This window comes from Oncorhynchus gorbuscha, linkage group LG18 (genome assembly GCF_021184085.1).
Source record: "Oncorhynchus gorbuscha isolate QuinsamMale2020 ecotype Even-year linkage group LG18, OgorEven_v1.0, whole genome shotgun sequence".
Taxonomy (NCBI): domain Eukaryota; kingdom Metazoa; phylum Chordata; class Actinopteri; order Salmoniformes; family Salmonidae; genus Oncorhynchus; species Oncorhynchus gorbuscha.
This window is the reverse complement of record NC_060190.1, coordinates 47,094,919-47,117,396: the sequence shown is the minus strand read 5'-3', so window position 1 is coordinate 47,117,396 and position 22,478 is coordinate 47,094,919. Positions and strand designations below refer to the sequence as shown.

The following is a 22,478-nucleotide window of genomic DNA, read 5'->3' as shown; positions in this document are numbered from 1 at the left end:
GTAGGACTATTAGGTGTAGGATCTTGGTGTTATTGTGAATGATTGGAGCAACCCTTGGTTCTAAAATGACAGCGCTAAGTAAACTTTGATTTGATTAGCTTGAACACATGGTTACAATATACCTTATTTCAGAATAAAATCAAACAGAGCGGTGGACTATCAATGTATATAATTGATTTTCATAGATTTAATAAAGTAGTGAACATAAATCGTTAATGTGCAGGCAATTCATTTTAAAACAGCCATACAAATCTAGCTTTTAGTGTGGTGTATTCATGCATCTCAAACTCTAAAATATATATATTATTTTAGAAACTATAACCTAAATGCATTATCTCCAACTTGGCCCAATTTCCATTTTCCCACCCCGACATAGCCTACCAAGCTAGAACTGGCCCTGCGTCTCAACCAATAGCCAATATAGGCTAAATATCCCAAGCAGGGCTACAGCAACTTCCAGAAAGGGTCAGGCTCTTTCTTGGGCTTTGTGGTGGCTACTCTGGTTTGGGTGTCCTCGGCAAAATGGTGTCGCTGTAATCAAGGAGTCACATATCGTTCTGGGTTCCACTGTGCAAGAGCAGGTCTGTGGAGTTTTATGAACATTAACGCAGACATATTAATTTATATATATTTTTCAATATTCTGATGTTCTTAACTTGTCAAGCCTCCAACGGGCCTCTGCAGTGCATACATGTAGCCTACATATTTATTTGGTTTGTCATTCTATTGTTTTTCTATTACTACACAGCATCTTCAGAGTCTCTCATTCTCTTCTGTTGTCAGTTCACATGACATGTATTTAGTGGCGGCTTGAGTGTAGAGCTAATTACACAACAGGGCAATTTACGTTTGTAACGGTACAATCGTTTTCAAGATCATATGTAGTTTAGTCAATTTACACATTGGGCTTGCACACTCAACAAATGCAAATATCTAATGGGACAGAATCTGGCTCTGGAGCAGAAGCTTGCACACTGCAACACTTTTAGAATCACAAAATTAAATCGTTAATAATACAGAATCAGATTATTGTACCATAAAACCCACTAAGATTATGGAAACAGACCTTCGTAAATTTCCCCCCTATTGGCAAAATAGTGGAGAGATCCTTTTACCTTATAAGGAAGAAAACACCAGTCAGACACGTTTTAGAATGATACGAATAATGAGACAAAAATCCTTATCATTCAGTTTAACCATTTCTAGATTGAGTACTGTTCTCATATGAAGAATGAGAGAACCCAAAATAAATCAGAATTCTATTTTATATGAACATTTTGCTTCTTGTGAATTATATTATTGTTCTCATCCTATGTAAATTGGGAAATTGTGTAACCAAATAATGAAAACCACCAACAATTACTTAAAAAATAATAATACAAGTATTACATGTTTGTCTGCTACATTCAAACAATTAATTGTATGGACAAATCTTTGTCTTAACGAAATAGGCTCCCCTATGAAGTTTTGTACATAGTGTGTTCCAGTGAGCGCAGAGGGTCACGGAAGAGCCTTGGCAAGTGTACTTCCGTCTTCCCCCAGCGGATACAGAGAAATGGTAAGAGAATGTAGCTATCATTTTTACAATAAAAATAAATACATTTCGACATGATTTCAACATCAGTCATACGATGAGCAGTATGTCGAGCCTTGCTTGCGTTAATGTGTATGTTTATTGCTAGATTTGGTTTGTTGGCTAGCTAGCTTAGCTAACGTCAGTTAGCATCCCCACCCAAAAGTGAGAATCTGTTTAGCCAGTGATGTAGCTAGATACAAGGTTAGTTTGTTAGTTTGGAAGTTAGTGCCAAATACTGTAAACTAAAGTATCCTTTCAAATGTATGCATAAATATAAACATACATTTTCGGGTAACTATTAGCTCGCAATCTGTAATGGTGAAGCAGGGAGCTCACGTCTGTAATTTTACGTCTCAATCAAGCTGGTATATAAAAAAAAATATTGCCATGAGTAAAGATCCCCATGCCACATTGAAAATATATGGAAGACAAGCTGGTAGAAGAGGCTAACTAGTTAGCAGAGATCTCTAATCTCAGGCAGCCAGCCTAGGTTTTTAAGAGGTATGCTGTCTCAACATTTGCTTTCATTTGTCCTCACCACCTAACTATAGCTAGTTATGCACTTGTATCTCGCCTGAATTATTTTGCTTTGCAGTAGGTAGGTCCAAAGTCTAGATTTCTCTTAATTGCACTTCACACACACAGGGTTGCAGTAAGACTTGTCCACTGAAATGTCCACCCCCATTTACATCGACTGGGCTGTAGTGGAGCGGGTTTGAGAACTTCAAGTTCCTTGGTGTCCACATCAATAACAAACTATCATGGTCCAAAAACACCAATACAGTCGTGAAGAGGGCACAACAACGCCTATTCCCCCTAAGGAGACTGATATTATTTGGCATGGGTCCTCAGATTCTCAAAAAGTTCTACAGCTGCACCATCGAGAGCATGGTTGCATCACAGCTTGGTATGGTTACTGCTTGGCATCTGACGCAAGGTGCTACAGAGAGTAGTGCGAACAGCCCAGTACTTCACTGGGACCAAGCTTCTTGTCATCCAGGACCTCTATATATGGCGGTGTCAGAGGAAGGCCCCAAAAATTGTCAAAGACTCTAGCCAGCCAAGTCATAGACTGTTTGCTCTGTTACAGCGCAGTACCGGAGCGCCAAGTCTACGTCCAAAAGGCTCCTTAACAGCTTCTACCCTGCAAGCCATAAGACTGCTGAACAGTTAATCGAATGGCTACCCAGACTATTTGCATTGACCCTCTTTTTTTACACTGCTGCTACTCGCTGTTTATTATCTATGCATAGTCACTTTAGCTCTACCTACATGTACATATTACCTCGACTAACCTGTACCCCTACACGTTGACTCAGTACCGGTACCCCCTGTATATAACCTTGTTATATTGTGTTACTTTAGTTTATAAAAAGAAAAAAAGTTAGCAAATATTCTTACTTTAAAAAAAATTTTTTTTAAATGCTTATGAGTGAGGATCAAGGTAAGGTCTACTACACCTGTTGTATGCGTCGCATGTGACAAATAACATTTCAAATCAAATGTTTTCTCGGCCCAAATCAGATGCAGACTGGATTGAAGTAGCTAGATATTGTCATTCTGAAAATGCATGTAGTGGCAGTGCACTCGACTGGCCCCAGGCCAGAGCCAATGTGTACACACCATCCTTATCTACTATAGGCATTATTCAATGTAAAACATAGCAAACATTTCTAAAAACCTGTTTTTGCTTTGTCATTATGTGGTATTATGTGTAGATTGAGGGAGGGGAAACTATTTCATCTATTTTAGAATAAGGCTGTAATCAAAAAAGTCAAGGGGGAACTTGCTTAGTTAAATAAAATTAAAAGGGGGTCTGAATACTTTCCGAATGCACTGTACTCATGTGGTCAATATACTTCCTATTTTTCAATTTGAGGGACTCCTGGGTGTATCAATTTAATGGTGACTTCACTCATGTTCCACAGTCAACATTATTGTTTTGCATTTGGGTTGTTAGGTCTATTTGAGTTTTTACTGACTGTGTTTGAGTTTCTGGGATGGTGAAACCAGTGTTGAGCTTTTAGAAACCGCAGTATCAAATGCATACTGCTGAGCTATGTTGTCAGCCCAACCATGAGCCATTGCTATGGAAGACACAGTATTCCAAGAATTTTAGCTGCAGGTCTAGGCCTGCATGCCTGACAGTACTTTTGCCCTCAGTTTGTAAGGGGAGGTGGTGGTGTAGGAATAAGGGTAAGGGCCTTTTTAGCTAATAGTTTTAGAGGATAGTAGGGTGGAGTGAGGCGCTATTTGGTGGTAAGAGGCAGAGGCTGCGGTCCAGTTCACTCCCCCTCTTTGATGTAAAATAGGATTTAGGGAAGGGGCATCTTTGTTATAGTAGCTAAGTAAAGCGTGGTAGGGGTATTTGGTGGAGTGTATGGGAGATATTCCCTGTCGTACTGCCCCTGAACAGGCAGTTAACACACTGTTCCTAGGCTGTCATTGAAAATAAGAACTTGTTCTTAACTGCCTTGCCTAGTTAAATAAAGGTAAAATCTTCTAAAAAAAAATTATCCTCTTTCTCCCTCAGACAGCAACTCTGCGCCCGTACCTCAACGCTGTGCGTGCCACGCTGCAGGCCGCGCTCTGTCTGGAGAACTTCTCCTCTCAGGTGGTGGAGCGCCACAACAAGCCAGAGGTGGAGGTTCGGTGAGTCCCTGTATGTCTGTCTGTGGGCGGGATAGTGTGTGTTTTCGGGTATTTGACCTAGCACATGTATGTTATCCCCCTCAGGAGAGTGTGTTTGACCTAGCACGTTTATGTTATCCCCCTCAGGAGAGTGTGTTTGACCTAGCACGTGTATGTTATCCCCCTCAGGAGAGTGTGTTTGACCTAGCACGTGTATGTTATCCCCCTCAGGAGAGTGTGTTTGACCTAGCACGTGTATGTTATCCCCCTCAGGAGAGTGTGTTTGACCTAGCACGTGTATGTTATCCCCCTCAGGAGAGTGTGTTTGACCTAGCACGTGTATGTTATCCCCCTCAGGAGAGTGCGTTTGACCTAGCACGTGTATGTTATCCCCCTCAGGAGAGTGCGTTTGACCTAGCACGTGTATGTTATCCCCCTCAGGAGCAGTAAAGAGTTGCTGCTGCAGCCAGTCATCATCAGTCGTAATGACAAGGAGAAGGTTCTTATCGAAGGCTCCATCAACTCAGTCCGAGTCAGCATCGCTGTCAAGCAGGTCAGTGAGACTACTTATTCCAACGTGTTTAACTTGTCCTTCGGTGCAGTTGACATGCTTGATTTAGGTGACTTTCATGCTCTATTCATATTTAGGGATATTTTTCTCCGTCATTGTCGTTACCTTAACAGAAGTGCAGAGATGTAAGCTCAGCTGTACCCTTTTCCCCCTGTTGTGAGGATGATTGTTTGCTGGTTTGTCATAGACATGAAATGTATACTGTGATTAGTTGTTTTTTACTACCTGGTGTATGATTGCTGGCTTTTAGAGCTGTAGCCTGTGATTGGTGGGTGCTAAGTCTGACTGCTGTGTGATTTGCTGTGTCCCTGAAGGCAGATGAGATTGAGAAGATCCTGTGCCATAAGTTCATGCGCTTCATGATGATGAGAGCAGAGAACTTCTTCATCCTGAGGAGGAAACCAGTGGAGGTGAGAAATGAGAGGGACTGGTGGTGCAACCAACAGTTTGAGTTGAAACATTAGGATAATGTTTGTTCCCCTCTTAGAGAACCCAAGCGGTCATATTTTCACACTTTCAAATAAAATATTTACATAGAAAACAATTGGCAGTGCAAAGAGCAAAACAGCCTCCGTGTTTACTCATCATTCCCCTCCTTTATCTCTCCCCCTCTCCTTCATTTGTCCGCAGGGCTATGACATCAGTTTCCTCATCACCAACTTCCACACAGAGCAGATGTACAAGCACAAGCTGGTGGACTTCGTCATCCATTTCATGGAAGAGATCGACAAGGAGATCAGTGAGATGAAGCTGTCTGTCAATGCCAGGGCCCGTATCGTCGCTGAGGAGTTCCTCAAAAACGTGAGTCCTGTCCGTCTCTTTTACTTTCTGTCTTTTCACCTAGAAGTTTTCATTTGACCTGACACCCATGTTTTTGACTTACGCAGTTCTAGGAAAATTCCCAAACATTCCTTACGCTGATCACAACTGTCAACATGGTTTCTTGGAGGGTGCACATCACGGGACCGAGAGAGAAGGGGCAAAAGTGTGACCAGTCATTCGCAGTCGAGAAAGTAAAGACTCGTCAGACCAATGGGGTGTGGCCCTTCATTAAGGTATCCCTGTGCTCAAAAATATTGATGTTTGTACATAATGAATATTCACAGCCTCATTTAATTTCTGCTTTTAGAACAAAGCTTTAAAATCAGGGTGGGTCCTTAAAATGAAACCCTGCTCAATATTAATGAGCACAGGGAAATTCATTTTTTAAAATATAATTTACTTTTTTTTAATATAAATATTATATGCACACCATTTTTTTTGCTATGTTTTTGTTACAACAAACATTCAAACCTGAGGAAAAATGAATTGGTGCACTTGTTTCTTGTCTTAATACACACAGAGCAGACCCTATCATTGATGGAAATTATTGTGATGATAATAATAGTGCTGGCAGTGATGATGAATAAACCCCTTTATTGTTTGTTTGCATTTTGGTGTGTTATTTATGGAAAAAAGACATTACACTACATTATTTTATTAATGAATCATTAACTATTTACATAGGGGGGAATTCCTACATGGGACTTATTATTTTTACCGCATTCTAACTTTGAACTTAAGCATGGGGAAATGCATGTGCCAGCCAGGTTTTCGTTTGGGATGGAGGTGTTTACAGATATGCTTATTCTGACTTTGACTTGAATTCCACCACCTTTATGCATGTGGAACAATGAAGGTTGAGTAACCTGTCAGTTCCAAGTGGAAAAACATGACTTTTTTCAGACAAATAACACCATTCTCCATGCCCTGTAATTTACAAATTGATAAGGGCTAGGTAAATGACTTAATCTGGATAAGGGGATTGGAAATGTCAAATACAATTATTTTAGATCCATTTTTATCTTATCACTGGAGTTGTGAAACCAGTCATTTGGCAGCAAACTGAAGCGTATCACCTTTTCCACAGTGAAGTTAATGAAATGCTGTTCTTATAACTTGTAAGGATGTAATTGAGACCCAACCTATAGGCTTCTGAAGCCATGCACACATGACAGCATGGCGTCATTTCTGATTTCTAGAATGTTTTAATTAAATGCCTGGACTTTCCACCAGTGGAGGCTGCTGAGAGGAGGACAGCTCATAATAATGGCTGTAATGGAATGGTATTGAAGACTAACGTGGTTTTTAAAACGTAACTACAAATATTCAAATGTATTTAAGTTAATACCTGCAGTCCAGTGGAGGCTGCTGAGGGGAGGGGGGGGGGGGTCTGCTCATAATGTGTTTGATGATACCTTTCCATTTATTCTGCTCCAGCCATAACCACGTGTCCGTCCTCCCCAATTAAGGTGCCACCAACCTCCTGTGCTGCAGTCAATTTGTGCAATAGATTAGGAAATAAAGCAGATTGCGTTCTTCATTTCACCTGTCACATTATTTAACATTATGAAGCTTACCATAGTTCCCCAGAACAGTTGAGCCAGTCACGTGTGGTATTCAATTCACTACTAGATGTTTGCCATCAGATATAACGGCTGACGTGCTTTAGAAGTAAAAAAATATATATATATAATCCGAGTTATCTTTACAGCTGCCATTTTTTTTCTCCTATAATTGTTTCCCTTCTCTGTGCACCAATACTTTTCCTTCAGAAAAGCGTGCATCACAACTTTATTCATTAGCACAATTTCTCTTTAGGATTGTGTTGGCGGATCGCATCCAATCTAAGGTGCATGCACCGCTACCTACTGTACTGGAGTGTGAGGCTATTCACTGTCTACCAACATTTAGGCGCCCGAGATGCGAAGCGGTCTAAGGCACTGCATCTCAGTGTAAGAGGCGTCATTACAGACCCTGATTAGATTCCAGGCTGTATCACAAATGGCCGTGATTGGGAGTCCCATAGGGGTTTGGCTGTCATTGTAAATAAGAATGTGTTCTTAACTGGCTTGCCTAGTTAAATAGAGGTTACATTTTTAAATTATTATTATTATTAAACTTTAATACAGTATTGTAAAATTGGGGAAAAGGAAAAATGATCCTGCCAACTATTAGCCCTCTAAAAAAAATAAACACCACCCCATTCCACGATTCTACCCTACCAATAGTCTGGGAGGACAGAACACTATGGCTCAACACCCCCCTGTAACTGTTCTGCGGTAAAACCTTGCAATCCCAAGTATTTCTCTGCCGCTGCCACCACAACCTCTATTTTATGTGACTTTCGATCGAGTTCTGGAGTACAATTGACAACCATAGCTATGAATGCCAAGAAACCTACCTTACTGAAGCACATATTCTTCCCATCCACTCTCTATTAGTCTCTGCCTACTCACAGGAATCCTCTCAGGATCCCTCCCTGTTTACTTTTGCTTGTAAATGTCCACACTCACTGAAAATGACATTCGGTAGCTACTAGCTATGCTTGTATAACTGAGCTGTATTTGCCTTTCTTTGCAATTCGTCTATGTTCGTCTTCCTTCGTTAGCATTTAGCTAACAGCGTATGTGATTTCTCTATTATTTGTGCTAATTTTGTTAGGATTTTGGTAATAGAGGCCCAATGGGCTTTTTTTGCTTTGTGCTATGCTGGTAATACGGTAAATCTCAGGATGGCAGAAGAACAGTATGACAATCTGAATATCGCCCAAGCCTACCTGGCGCACTGGTGTCATCACATTTCCATGATTATTAGGGCAGATTTATAGGACTACTGTTCAACCCCTATTGTACTTACCTTCCAATAGTTCATGGATTGAACAATTGCATATGCCAACTTTCAGGATGAATCAAACCACTATTTTTGATTCACCAATATATTTAGTGCGTAAAGGCTCTCCATACCTGTTTTTTTATTATTCATAAATACTTTCCTAACCCTAAATAATATATTCTAACGAGTCTGTCGAGAAATTTAGATTTAAGGCTACACCAAATTTAAAGGTATGGCTTTAGTTAAATGTAATGAAAACCCTATTGAATGAAAATGGCACAAGACATTCTGTTGGCCAGCAAGTGGGATGATTTTCAGCAGTTAAATTAAATGTATTCAGCGCAAGGGAACCACGCCTGCAAAGCCCTTAAGGTAAGTCTGAATACCAACTACAGAGGAGTGCGTAGTAAAGGCATACATTTCCTAAGTATGAATCGGGCCCATTTTTAAGTTCAAGGTCAGAATACCCATAGAGAGAAAAATGCATTAAAAAAAGTAATTAATTTCCATTTACACACACTTAATTTGGGTCGGAATCGGCCCGTGTGTGAAAGCTCTCCAAACCTGTTTTTTTTTATGTAGGTAGATTCATAAATACCTTCCTTAGCCTAAATAATATACAGTGCATTCGGAAAATATTCAGACCCCTTCCCTATTTCCATATTTTTTTTACGTTACAGCCTTAGTCTAAAATGGATTTTTTTTAAATCCTCATCAATCTATACACAATAACCCATAATGACAAAGCGAAAACAGTTTAATTGTTTTTTTTTATTTGAGCAAATGTGTGTGTATGTATGTATATATATATACATGAATACCTTATTTAAATAAGTATTCAGACCCTTTGCTATGAGACTTAAAATTGAGCTCAGGTGCATCCTGTTTCCATTGATCATCCTTGAGATTTTTCTACAACTTGATTGGTGTCCACATATGGTAAATTCATTTGATTGGACATGATTTGGAAAGGCACACACCTACAGTGGGGCAAAAAAAGTATTTAGTCAGCCACCAATTGTGCAAGTGCTCCCACTTAAAACGATGAGAGAGGCCTGTAATTTTCATCATAGGTACACTTCAACTATGACAGACAAAATTAGAAGAAAATCACATTGTAGGATTTTTTATTAATTTATTTGAAAATTATGGTGGAAAATAAATATTTGGTCACCTACAAACAAGCAAGATTTCTGGCTCTCACAGACCTGTAACTTCTTTAAGAGGCTCCTTTGTCCTCCACTCGTTACCTGTATTAATGGCACCTGTTTGAACTTGTTATCAGTATAAAAGACACCTGTCCACAACCTCAAACAGAAACACCAGAAACTAAATTGTAGACCTGCACCAGGCTGGGAAGACTGCATCTGCAATAGGTAAGCAGCTTGGTTTGAAGAAATCCACTGTGGGAGCAATTATTAGGAAATGGAAGACATACAAGACCACTGATAAACTCCCTCGATCTGGGGCTCCACGCAAGATCTCACCCCGTGGGGTCAAAATGATCACAAGAACGGTGAGCAAAAATTCCAGAACCACATGGGGAGACCTAGTGAATGACCTGCAGAGAGCTGGGACCAAAGTAACAAAGCTTACCATCAGCAAGGGCATTGAAGATGAAACGTGGCTGGGTCTTTCAGCATGACAATGATCTCAAACACACCGCCCGGGCAACGAAGGAGTGGCTTCGTAAGAAGCATTTCACGGTCCTGGAGTGGCCTAGCCAGTCTCCAGATCTCAACCCCATAGAAAATCTTTGGAGGGAGTTGAAAGTCCGTGTTGCCCAGCAACAGCTCCAAAACATCACTGCTCTAGAGGAGATCTGCATGGAGGAATGGGCCAAAATACCAGCAACAGCTCCAAAACATCACTGCTCTAGAGGAGATCTGCATGGAGGAATGGGCCAAAATACCAGCAACAGTGTGTGAAAACCTTGTGAAGACTTACAGAAAACGTTTGACCTCTGTCATTGCCAACAGAGGGTATATAACAAAGTATTGAGATAAACTTTTGTTATTGACCAAATACTTATTTTCCACAATAATTTGCAAATACATTTTTTTTAAATCCTACAATGTGATTTTCTGGATTTTTTTCTTCTCATTTTGTCTGTCATGTGCCACGTGTCATAGTTGAAGTGTACCTATGATGAAAATTACAGGCCTCTCTCATCTTTTTAAGTGGGAGAACTTGCACAATTGGTGGCTGACTAAATACTTTTTTTGCCCCACTGTATGCATCAGCCTACTAATTATACAAATATGCCCTATTATATTTAAAAAATGTAATCAAATTTGTTAGCCTATATGCTTACTTGTAACTGTGTAAGCTGCATGTGCTGTACCAGAATCGCATGTTCTCTTCTGCTTTGTTATGGTTTGAATGATGTGCGTAATTCCAGTCCATATAATACCGTATAAAACAGTACAGTACAGTAAATCAGTTCACACTCCTAGATTAGCCTACTGGAGCTAGTCTGATCTATTGACCCAATGGGTTGTATTGTAATTATTTTATTATAGTGCAAGTATATTCATGACGTCATATAAAAGGTGATTGGGCAAGTTGGTCCGTGTGCATCAGTCTCCTGTGTTATGTTACTTGTTATTTCATTAAAGTCAACCAAAGTGATATTCACCTCTGGATTCTTTACATAAAGCATAACACTACACCGAAGAGAGCATATAGCTTGCTACATCTATGGGCTCTTCTGTTTTTCTGTCGTGCGTAATATGCAGTAGCCTATATCACATGTATTGGATAACGGCACAATCATGTGAGCCTTTTTGGGCTTGAGCTCACTAAATGTTAATGTAGGGTTCATAAAATGTATTTAATATGGTTCGTCAGATTCAGGTAGCACCAGGTTATAATTTTCATGCTGATCAAAGCTACAATCAAATCCAGAAATATTTATATGCTTTATAATGCTTTTGAATGACACTTCCGGTTTTGTAGGGAAATACCGGGTTACCCGGGAGAAAAGGGATTTATTCTCGGGATGAAACATTTGTAAAATACCAGGAAAATATTCAACCCTAATGTGTAGCACTTGTTGTTTATCAAGCTAACAATCTATTCTCTGTAACGTTATCTAGGTAGCTAGCTACATACATAGAAATAGGATAGACTGCCAATATTAATGACACAAACGTTAGCTTGATCTACTAAAAACAACAATGTTAGCTAGCTAATTAACATATTTCATGGCCAAGATGTTCAAATGTTCATAGATGACCAACAGGGTCAAACAACAATAATCAGTGGTTGTAGAGGGTGCAAGAGGAGTAAATGTCAGTTGGCTTTTCTTAGCCAATCATTCAGAGTATCTCTACCATTCCTGCTGTCTCTAGAGAGTTGAGAGAGAGAACTTAAATTCACATAGGACACCAGATAACACAAGAGAAATACTCCAGATGTAACAGACTGACCCTAGCCCCCCTGACAAACTATTGCAGCATAAATACTGGAGGCTGAGACAGGAGGGGTCAGGAGACACTGTGGCCCCGTCCGATGATACCCCCAGATGGGGCCAAACAGGCAGGAAATAACCCCACCCATTTTGCCAAAGCACAGCCCCCACACCACTAGAGGGATATCTTCAACCACCAACTTACTAACCTGAGATAAGGTCGAGTATAGCCCACGAAGATCTCACCCACGGCACAAACCGTGGGGGAGGGGGGGCGCCAACCCGGACAGGAAGATCACATCAGACTCAACCCACTCAAGTGGCGCACCCCTCCTAGGGACGGCATGGAAGAGCACCAGTAAGCCAGTGACTCAGCCCCTGTAATTGGGTTTGAGGCAGAGAATCCCAGTGGAGAGAGGGGAACCGGCCAGGCAGAGACAGCAAGGGCAGCTTATTGCTCCAGTGCCTTTCCGTTCACCTTCACACTCCTGTGCCAGACTACACTCAATCATAGGACCTGCTGAAGAGATGAGTCTTCAAAAAAGACTTAAAGGTCGAGACCGAGTCTGCGTCTCTCACATGGATAGGTAGACCATTCCAAAAAATTGAGCTCTATAGGAGAAAACCCTGCCTCCAGCTGTTTGCTTAGAATTTCTAGGGACAGTAAAGGAGGCCTGTGTCTTGTGACTGTAGTGTACTTGTAGGTATTTTTGCCAGAAAGTAGAGCATTGCAGTAGTCTAACCTAGAAGTGGGAAAAAGCATGGCTAAATGTTTCTGCATCTTTTTAGGGCAGAACGTTTCTGATTTTTGCAATGTTACGTAGATGGAAAAAAAAGCTGTTCTTGAAACAGTCTTGATATGTTAATCAAAATTGAGATCAGGGTCCAGAGTAACGCAGAGGTCCTTCACAGTTTTATTTGAGACGACTACAACCATCAAGATTGTCAGATTCAACAGAAGATCTCTTTGTTTCTTGGGACCAAGAACTAGCATCTCTATTTTGTCTGAGTTTAAAAGAAGAACATTTGCCACCATCCACTTCCTTATGTCTGAAACACAGGCTTCTAGGGAGGGCAATTTTGGTGCTTCACCACAGCTGTGTGTTGTCCGCATATCAGTGAAAGTTAACATTGTTTCCGAATGACATCACCAAGAGGTAAAATATATATTCCTACACTTAAATTACCCTTGCCTAACGATTGCATCTGAAGCTGGGCTTGCAGCACAGCTATCCTCGCCATAAGGCAATCGTTCTCCTGTATATTAAGAGTACAGTGCCTGCAATTAGAAGTCATAATGTTAATGTTACTACTTAGCTTCGGATGGTGAAGGTTCTGACAAACCACGTCCAGATAAAGCGTCCGGGGTGAAAAAGTTGAATGAAAAAAGTCGATGGAAAAAATACAAATATAAAACGACAATTAAAAAGTAAAAAACGTCAAGTTGGCAGGTAGCAAAGTAAGGTTGCAAAAAAAACTCACAGCAGCAGGTAAACAATTATTACACTATTCAATCATCTCTTGTTTTGGAGTAAGATGGATGTCTAAACCCACTAACCATTTATGTAGGTGTTCTTTGTATGATATGAAATAAAGTGTTGAGTACAGTGTATTTTTTAGTCATTGAACATTCCCTGTTTGTCTGATTTATTTGGTTGTCACCCTCATTTAGTCTGATATTGCACAGATTTGCATTGACTCAGATCACACAGTCGGCGGCTGAGTTCTACTGTCTGTGGTGAAAGGGGTGTGACTAGCAGAGGTGAGATGCAGGTAGGTTGTAGTAGCCACTGTGATGTGATGTCATCCCCCTGAGACTTGAAGTCGTGTCTCGTCCTGTTTATCATGAATGTATCTACAGTGAACAAAAATATAAATGCAACAATTTCAAAGACTTCAAAGAGTAACAGTTCATATGGTCCTCCTGTAGCTCAGTTGGTAGAGCATGGCGCTTGTAACGCCAGGGTAGTGGGTTCGTTCCCCGGGACCACCCATACGTAGAATGTATGCACACATGACTGTAAGTCGCTTTGGATAAAAGCGTCTGCTAAATGGCATATATTATTATTATTATATTATATAAGGAAATCAGTCAATTGAAATAAATGCATTAGGCCCTGGAGTTCACATGACTGGGAATACAGATATGCATTTGTTGGTCACAGATATCTCTTAAAGAAAGTGGGATAGCAGATCAAAAAACCAGTCAGTATTTGGTGTGATCACCATTTGCTTCATGCAGCGCAACATCTCCTTCACATAGAGTTGATCAGGCTGTTGATTGTGGCCTGTGGAATGTTGTCCCACTCGTCTTCAATGGCTGTGCAAAGTTGCTGGATATTGGCTAGAACTGGAACACGCTGTCGTACACGTCGATTCAGACCATTCCAAACATGCTCAATGGGTGACATGTCTGGTGAGTAGGCAGGCCATGGAAGAACTGGGACATTTTCAGCTTCCAGGAATTGTGTACAGATCCTTGCGAGATGTTGCCGCTCATTGTCATGCTGAAACACAAGGTGATGGCGGCCGATGATTGCCACAACAATGGTCAGCAATTGTGTTCGTTGTCTGTAGCTTATGGCTGCCCATACCATAACCCCACTGCCCGCCGTGGGGCACTCTGTTCACAATAATGACATCAGGAAACTGCTCGCCCACATGACATCATACACGCTGTCTGCCATCTGCCTGGAACAGTTGAAACTGGGATACATCAGTGAAGAGCACACTTCTCCATCGTGCCAGTGGCCATCGAAGGTGAGCAATTGCCCATTGATTTAGATTACAACGCCAAACTGCAGTCAGGTTAAGACCCTGGTGAGGACGACGTGCAGATAAACCTTCCCTGAGACGGTTTCTGACAGTTTGTGCAGAAATTCTTCAGATGTGCAAACCCACAATTTCATCAGCTATCCGGGTGGCTGGTCACCGATGATCCTGAAGGTGAAGGTCCTGGGCTGGCATGGTTACGGTTGTGAGGCTGGTTGGACATACTGGCAAACTCTCTAAAATGACATTGGAGGCGGCATATGGTAGAGAAATAAACATGAAATTCTCTGGACATTCCTGCAGGCAGCATGACAATTGCACTCCCACAAAACTTGAGACATCTGTGGCATTGCGTTGTGACAAAACTGCATGTTTTAGAGTGGCCTTTTATTATCCTCTGCACAAAGTGTACTTGTGTAATGATCATGCTGTTTAATCAGCTTCTTGAAATGCCACACCTGTCAGGTGGATGGATTACCTTGGCAAGGGAGAAATGCTCACTAACGGGGATGTAAACAAATTGGTGTACAGAATTGAGAACATTTTTGTTGTTGCATATTTAACATTTCTGTGATCTTTTATTTAAACTCATGAAACATGGGACCAACACTTCTCATGTTACAGTTATTTTTGTTCAGTATATACAGTGCCTTCAGAAAGTATTCAGACCCCTTGACATTTTGTTACATCTGAATACTTTCCGAAGGCACTGTAGAACTTGTTTGTTCAGTTTGTTTTGGTTAGATCACAAAATACTAACTTGTCATTTTGTAATGCAATTATGGTGCGCTGCAGCACCAGATGTAGGGAACCTCTTGGATGTGCGTGCATATAAAATGTGTTATTGTTTTGACAGTTGAAAAGGTCTATAGAAATGTGGGTACAATTGTGGAAAAACTACAAATCGCACATTTTTCCCCCGCCTAAAATGACATACCCAAATCTAACTGCCTGTAACTCAGGACCTGGTGCAAGGATATGCATATTCTTGATACGATTTGAAAGGAAACACTTTGAAGTTGTTGAAAATTAGAATATAACACATTAGATCTGGTAAAATATAATACAAAACAGAAAAACATACCTTTTCTAAAAATAAAAAAAAGTTTGTTCCATCATCTTTGAAATGCAAGTGAAAGGCCATACATTAACATAGGAGCCTAGGTGTAATTTAGAATTTGTCCACAAGCTTGCAGCAGGTGTGTGCAAAGTTTCAGACTGATCCAGTGAAGAATTACCTGACTACACAACATTTTGCATCAAGTCTGCCAGGAGTTTGCTCAAATTAGTCAATTTACAAGTACATAACTATAGAGAACATACAAAATGCTATGGTAATAATAGCTTCCCCACAGAAAAGACACATCTAGATGGCTGGGTGGGGTGGGTGTGGCCCTTTAACCTAAAGGCATACACCTGGTTACTGCCAAGGCTTGCAGGTCAAGACCTGGTTCTTCACAGGCGTATAATCATTTGCAAGGCAACAGAGACAGAAGTGGGGTCAAACCGTAGAACTCAGCTCCAACATTTTTTTCAAACAAAACTACATTACATTTTATCTCTGGGACCCTCAGGATGACAAATCAGAGCAAGATTACTGAATGTAAGTACATTATTTAGCCTCAGAGGTGAATGTATCAAACCAGTTGCTGTGCACTATCAAACAATAGCATGGTATTATATATATAAAAAACTTTAACAAGGCACCCCTGTTACAGTTTTTGACAATTGCTTACACATGATATCTGAAACTATGGCTCCTTTTCTCTAGACTCTACACACAAAACCCCAAAACACACACAACATGAAAAACGTCACATCTCTTGCAAAACAAACTCTTCATTCCAAACAATGAACTCTTCTCTTGTTGCAAAAAAATAATAATTGTGTTTTTGCAACAAAACTATACACACAAACCATAAAATCCGCTCTTATACAGGCCAACTACACACAGATTTGAAAAATGTAAAAACAATACCATCTTGTGTATTTTGTATGTTCAATGTGCAGTGGAGTCCACGGCAGTTCATCATAGCACTCACACGTACATGTGCACAGATATATACAGTATGTATGCATATTCAATATACATTTACGCTATAAACAGAAATGCAAGGGGGGGAAAAATACAATTTTTTTATTTCTCAAAACGGATTTTCATCCATATTTCGGGATGAACAGTAACAGACAAAACAAATACAGTACAATATAAACAAACAGGCTTGTTACTATTAAGAAAAAAACTATTAGGGTGCATCCTGTCTCCTATTTGGGTCTGGCCACAGCACCTCATCATCACAAGCGATGTTCTCTCTGGCTAAACAGCAGGGGAAGTAGCGTCTGGAGTGGCGTATCCAGCCCTGGCATGCCCCCTCGTTTATGTCACCACAGGCCTCCTCTTTGTTCCTCGTCCCCCTCTTACGCTCTCCAAAATTTGCCTCCATTGTTGTCTAAACCAAGAATGCCAACCTGAAGTCTATTTATAGCGCTCAATCTCTGATTTCTAAGTGAAGAAATGAGCTACAAGTTTCACTCGTGAGCACTGGGTGTAAGTAATCGGCAAATGAGTGTGGCATTTTGAAGGGCAGTGTTTTCCAAACGAAACACAGGATCTGTTAGTTTTGAAAGATGTCTAATGTAGAGAACTGTGTTTAGTAAAAAGTGTTTTAAAATTGCAAACTGAGTGTAAAGCAGATAACGTACTTGCAGGTTTGCAGACTTGGTCTGAAGATTAGGTACATGAGTTTATAGTTTCACTGAGTGTGCCTCAAGTGCCACTTTTAATGTGTAAGCGATTGTTTTTTTTTTTTACAAACTAATTGCATTCCAGGTGACTACCACATGAAGCTGGTTGAGAGAATGCCAAGAGTATGCAAAGCTGTCAAGGCCAAGGGTGGCTACTTTAAAATACAGTTGAAGCCGGCAGTTTACATACATACACCAGCTAATTGTCAGTTTCCCCCCCTCTCCACTCGGACAAATTCCAGACCGTTCTAGTACGTGTTGCTTGAGAACATGCCCTTTGCTAAGAACCTATAATTATATTTTTTAACCATTTTAATTGAAAACAATCACAGTGAGGTACTTAATTGTTACGCAATTTGTTTTGATATTGAGATAAAAACAGCTGCTTTGGTCCCGTTTAAAAAACAGCTTTCCATTTGAATGTTATGTATAATACAAATGATACATCTCAAGCCAAAAACATGACAGCATCCTCTGAGGGGATAGCAAGCATTTTTGAAACCGTCTTGAGATACAAGTTTGAGGTGGGGTTTTTGAAGTGTTTCTCTCACTTATGCTTTGGCCACAAATACAAGTATAGGATGAATCAAAAACACTATTTGGGTAGGAGTTAAGATGTGCTTTTAAAAGTGAGACTTTCACTGGACAGTTAAGGCCAAGGCCTGAGTAAGGACTCTATAAATATGGCTCTGACTATAACTACATGAAACACTTCAAAAGAGACATTTCTTTTAGCAGAAGACGACAGCAAGAGATTTAACTAAAACATATTTATTCCATTTGGATGATGTAGATATTTACATTGAATGCATCATATTCTTGGCACGTTGACAAACAAGTCAAAATGAACAAACAAGACATGGTGAACCTGCTGAAAACGATAATCAACCAGTGAGCGATTTATTGACATTCACAGCATTACTGACACCTGATTATTATGGTGATCACTACTTGTGTTTACACAGATATTAGTAGTCATTTCAATTGATTTGTCAAGATTTAGATGCACTATTGTAAAGTGACTGTTCCACTGGATGTCATAAGGTGAATGCACCAATTTGTAAGTCGCTCTGGATAAGAGCGTCTGCTAAATGACTTAAATGTAAATGTAAATGACACTACTGATGCTAAACTACAGCAGACATTGAGCAATAGAGCCAAACACATTCTTGATATAGCAGATCACTGATGCAACATGAAAAAAAAGTCAGTCTAGATTTGAACTAGATGAAGATGACCTTGATTGAAAAAAAATAGATGTGCAAAACCACCTTTATGTCTGATTTTATACCAGACATATATATATTTAAAACAAATATTACCTACAATGTATGTCCCCACCTAGAGTCTGATTCCAAATATCACATCTTCTGTAGCGGGTAAACGCAATAGTTGGTTTAATAGGAAATTCACAAAATAAAAAAACAGCTTAAAAAAAAAACGGACAAATGGTTGGACAACAACTAAAAATACTAAGAACAAGGAGTATTACATTTAGCTTCCACAGGCTGCCAATTCTGATCTTTACCAAATGATTGGCAAAAGAGTTGATCTGATTGGTTAAAAGGCCAATTAGTGGACAAAGTTCAGAACTGGGCTGCCTGTGTAAACGCAGCCAGTGTCAAGACACTTTACAATTTGATTAAAAGCCATATGTCATGTATATAAAAAAGGTTTCACATCAGATTGTCCTTACAGTTCATAACTCACTCACTCACTCACTCACTCACTCACTCACTCACTCACTCACTCACTCACTCACTCACTCACTCACTCACTCACTCACTCACTCACTCACTCACTCACTCACTCACTCACAGGCACACATACCCCGATAGTGGGGTGAATCACCATTGAACTGGATTCCAGTTCTCTAGACGTTTAGACAGGCAGCCTAATTCTAATTATTTTTGATCAATCAGATCAGCTCTGAGAAATATCTGATATGATTGGTCAAAAGACCAATTTGTGGAAAAAAAGATCAGGATTGGGATGCCTGTCTAAACACAGCCAATTTTGCACAGAAGGAAATACACAGATCAGGTGAAGAACCAAGATTAAACAAGTATGTTTAAAAGGGGAAATCAGCAGTCGCTAATTACATTTTTGGACTTGTAAATGAATGATTCTTTGAAGAATAAAATGTATAAATGCCTCCATCAGAACCCAAAATCTAAGCTTTTACTCCAATGTTTGTAACCAAAGTAAATGTAAACAAACACTATATAGCCTCAAAACATGGTTAAAACTCAATGTTGATATCATGGATGGTCATCCCAATTTGAGAATAGTTACATTTCTCCAGCCCATCCCTCAGCTTTTTACCGAAACCGGGGATCACTCTTCATAATCGTTTCCTCTGCTGATTGCCGCTTTAGATAGAAATATGTCAAATGAAAGATTCGGATGCACTCTTTTCAAATCCCGCTGCAAGGATTTTTTTTTAAATAGCAATTTGCATTGATTTCTGATTGAGTAGATGAAGTAGCCATGGTGAGTGATGACACTTGGGAGTCTAGGGCCTGGATTCAATCAGATCAAGCATTAACCAGTGGTAGCCAACACCTGCATAGCTGGTGTTTAGGAGGTGCTGGAAGTGGAACTGCTTTAGAGCGGTCTAATCTGAGCGGCTGCTCGTGCGGTTATTGTCACCAAGCCACACCCGTCCCACTCACATTAGAAGTACATAAAGAGAAAGTCATGGCTATATAGAAATAATAACACTCAAATTGAACATCATTAACCTAAATAATGAGGATTCATATCAGCCTAATCGAGGTGTATATTACAACACATTCCCGTGTTTGAACTTGTAACAAGGCTGCATGGGATTATTACTAATGAGACTCGTGACATAAAATGGAAATGTCCGCAATAGGTATCACGCAGAGAGTCGCTTCCTGATTTGACAGCTAACGCCGTTACACCTATCGTAGGTGAAGGAAGAACTGATTGAATCTAAACTTTGTGCGCCGTCACTCATCACTGGTGGGCGGGGACTGTGAACAGGGCTTCTTCCGGCATCCGTGAAATGTCTACATTCTGGACAATGAAAAGAGAGAGAAAGCAGTCAGTACTAGGACACATAAGGTCAGTTCAATTGAACCTTTTCCTCTCTGTTTAGCGGTGTTCACAATGGCAGTTTGAAGTGACTCAAATCCTACTTATTTGCATATCCGATTCGAAATCAGTACTTTTTCCTGCAGTCTGAACTGCCAAAAAGTACATAAGATCGGATACCTAGGTGGTTTGACGTCGGTTACAATCCGATTTCTGGCCATGCAACTTCTGTCTGAACGGGTCAAATCAGATTTATGCCCTCAAGTGGTTTATTATTAGTCATATTTATTTTTTCATTTTTTATTTAACTAGGCAAGTCCACTAAGAACACATTTGTATATATCTTGTTGCTTGCGTGTGGTAGCAAACTAGCTTCTTAATTGTGTACATAAAAATGAGCGAATGTGCTAGAAAGCTAAACGGCTAGCTAGCTAGTTGAGTGCTGTGGCCAAAAAGGACTGGTTTGAAAGTTGGATCATCTTATCTTGAGGCTTTAAAAGTGTTGTTACACTAGGATTTTGAACATTCAAAGCAAACATCCATGGCAGGCATCGTTGTCACCGTAGCACGCTACATAACGCCTCAGTGATAGGAAGCACGAGCACCACTGCCAAGCAGCCTACACACCAGTCATTACTATGACTACTGTAGCCTTGTCAGCAAATGAATGCTGTCTAAACACACAAATCCGATTTGGTAATTTGTAACTTGCTGTTTGGAATGTCAGTAGCCCAAAATGTATTTGAAAAACAAAAAAACGTAATTGAGCATTAAGGCCTGCAGTGTGATCAAGGCCTTTGAGAGTGCAAGCCCAGAAAGAGTGCTTCTGTCTGGGGTACCTACCTCTGGCCTGTCCCTATGGGTGTTCACAGCTTCGACATTCAACCAGATAGACTCTACTTTACATCCTACATGGACAGGATGGGAGACAAAACGAAACATGTTCCTTCGTCAGACCACTAGAGAGCAGCAGCCGTACACTGGGTCTAATACACAGATCAACACTACTAAGGTACATAAAATATAGGTGCAGTGTAAAGGATCCAGGTGTTCCGAATCAAATCGATAAATACATGTCATTGGAGTAAATATGCATGGAATAAAGCAGGGGCGCAACTTTTATAAAAATATAAAACACTAAAGCACACAATGCCACTTTTTGTATCACAGTGTAATGATACAACTGTGGGGGGAGAGACGTACACAAAAATGCTATTTCAGAATGTGTGGGGAGGGGGGGTCAGGTCCCCGGTGAAAGTTGCACCCCTGGAATAAAAGCATCTCATTGAAACCACTATGCTGTGTTTATTAATACTTTCATGCAGTTATTGATAATAGTGTACTCACCATACGCCACAGGGGTCAGCTTCAATACAGTGTGCAAAGGGCACTTCAGGAAAGGCAGCTCCTCTGAAGAACAAAAACAGAACAATGTTGTAAAAGCCTAAATGGATTCAATTGAGTGGAGTTAGAGCTACTAAAATAATATACCAATGCTTATCTGATCATGACTGATGAACAGCACATGCAGAACACTCACTCTCCTATATACTCAGTTTGTTATTGAATAGTAGGAATTAAACCGTAATACTGCGGTGTGTTGGGTATTTTAAGAGATATATGGTACCTGCACTCTTATCCAGGAAGTAAGCGAGCAGGCAGCGCATGACAGCCTGGTGACAGATGACCAGGACGTTCTCCTGCCTCTCCAGCTCCATGATGACTGGCTCCAACCGCTGCACCAGGTCCTCATAGGACTGAGGGGACAAGTAGAGGCCTGTTAACACACACACTTTGTCAGTCAGTGTTGGTGCTGTGATGGACTCACCTCTCCTTTAGGGTAGCGGTAGCGGTATTTGTCCTGGTCTCTCAGTGAGAACTCCACAGGGAAATGTACCTGGATCTCCTCATACGTCATCTCTTCACACACACCCTAGGAGAGGGAAACAAAGTAAAACAAGCTTTTTAACAGCAGGGTTAGGACACATGGGAAGTGGGAACCACCAATCCCATTGGCTGACTCTGAGCATAATCATAGATACACTATGAAAGAATAA

The 22,478-nt window shown here is 40.4% G+C and overlaps 2 protein-coding genes across 3 annotated transcripts in view; one reads left to right on the top strand and one right to left on the bottom strand.

Moving 5' to 3' along the window:
* The first annotated feature begins 455 nt into the window (after positions 1-455).
* Positions 456-6,201, top strand: LOC124003036 (actin-related protein 2/3 complex subunit 4). The gene is made up of 7 exons (XM_046311006.1): positions 456-581; positions 1,478-1,558; positions 4,110-4,228; positions 4,649-4,760; positions 5,093-5,188; positions 5,409-5,579; positions 5,666-6,201. Exons 2-7 carry the CDS (start codon positions 1,556-1,558, stop codon positions 5,669-5,671), a joined length of 507 nt encoding a protein of 168 aa, XP_046166962.1. The 5' UTR covers positions 456-581; positions 1,478-1,555; the 3' UTR covers positions 5,672-6,201.
* Positions 6,202-18,116: 11,915 nt separating this feature from the next.
* Positions 18,117-22,478, bottom strand: part of LOC124003271 (6-phosphofructo-2-kinase/fructose-2,6-bisphosphatase 4-like) — a 41,542-nt gene continuing 37,180 nt past the window's right edge. For both annotated transcript variants that reach the window (XM_046311377.1, XM_046311376.1), the window contains exons 10-14: positions 22,250-22,354; positions 22,049-22,178; positions 21,769-21,831; positions 21,265-21,329; positions 18,117-20,403 (exon numbers count right to left, since the gene is read on the bottom strand). In XM_046311377.1, coding sequence (XP_046167333.1) covers positions 20,344-20,403; positions 21,265-21,329; positions 21,769-21,831; positions 22,049-22,178; positions 22,250-22,354 — 423 coding nt within the window. In that variant the 3' untranslated portion in view covers positions 18,117-20,343. The remainder of the gene's footprint in view (positions 20,404-21,264; positions 21,330-21,768; positions 21,832-22,048; positions 22,179-22,249; positions 22,355-22,478) is intronic.

Bases quoted from the DNA above. Each gene is read 5' to 3' on its own strand.
- LOC124003036 (XM_046311006.1), top strand. The intron at 4,229-4,648 runs GTGAGTCCCTGT...TATCCCCCTCAG, and splicing joins AAGCCAGAGGTGGAGGTTCG to GAGCAGTAAAGAGTTGCTGC. The intron at 5,189-5,408 runs GTGAGAAATGAG...ATTTGTCCGCAG, and splicing joins TGAGGAGGAAACCAGTGGAG to GGCTATGACATCAGTTTCCT.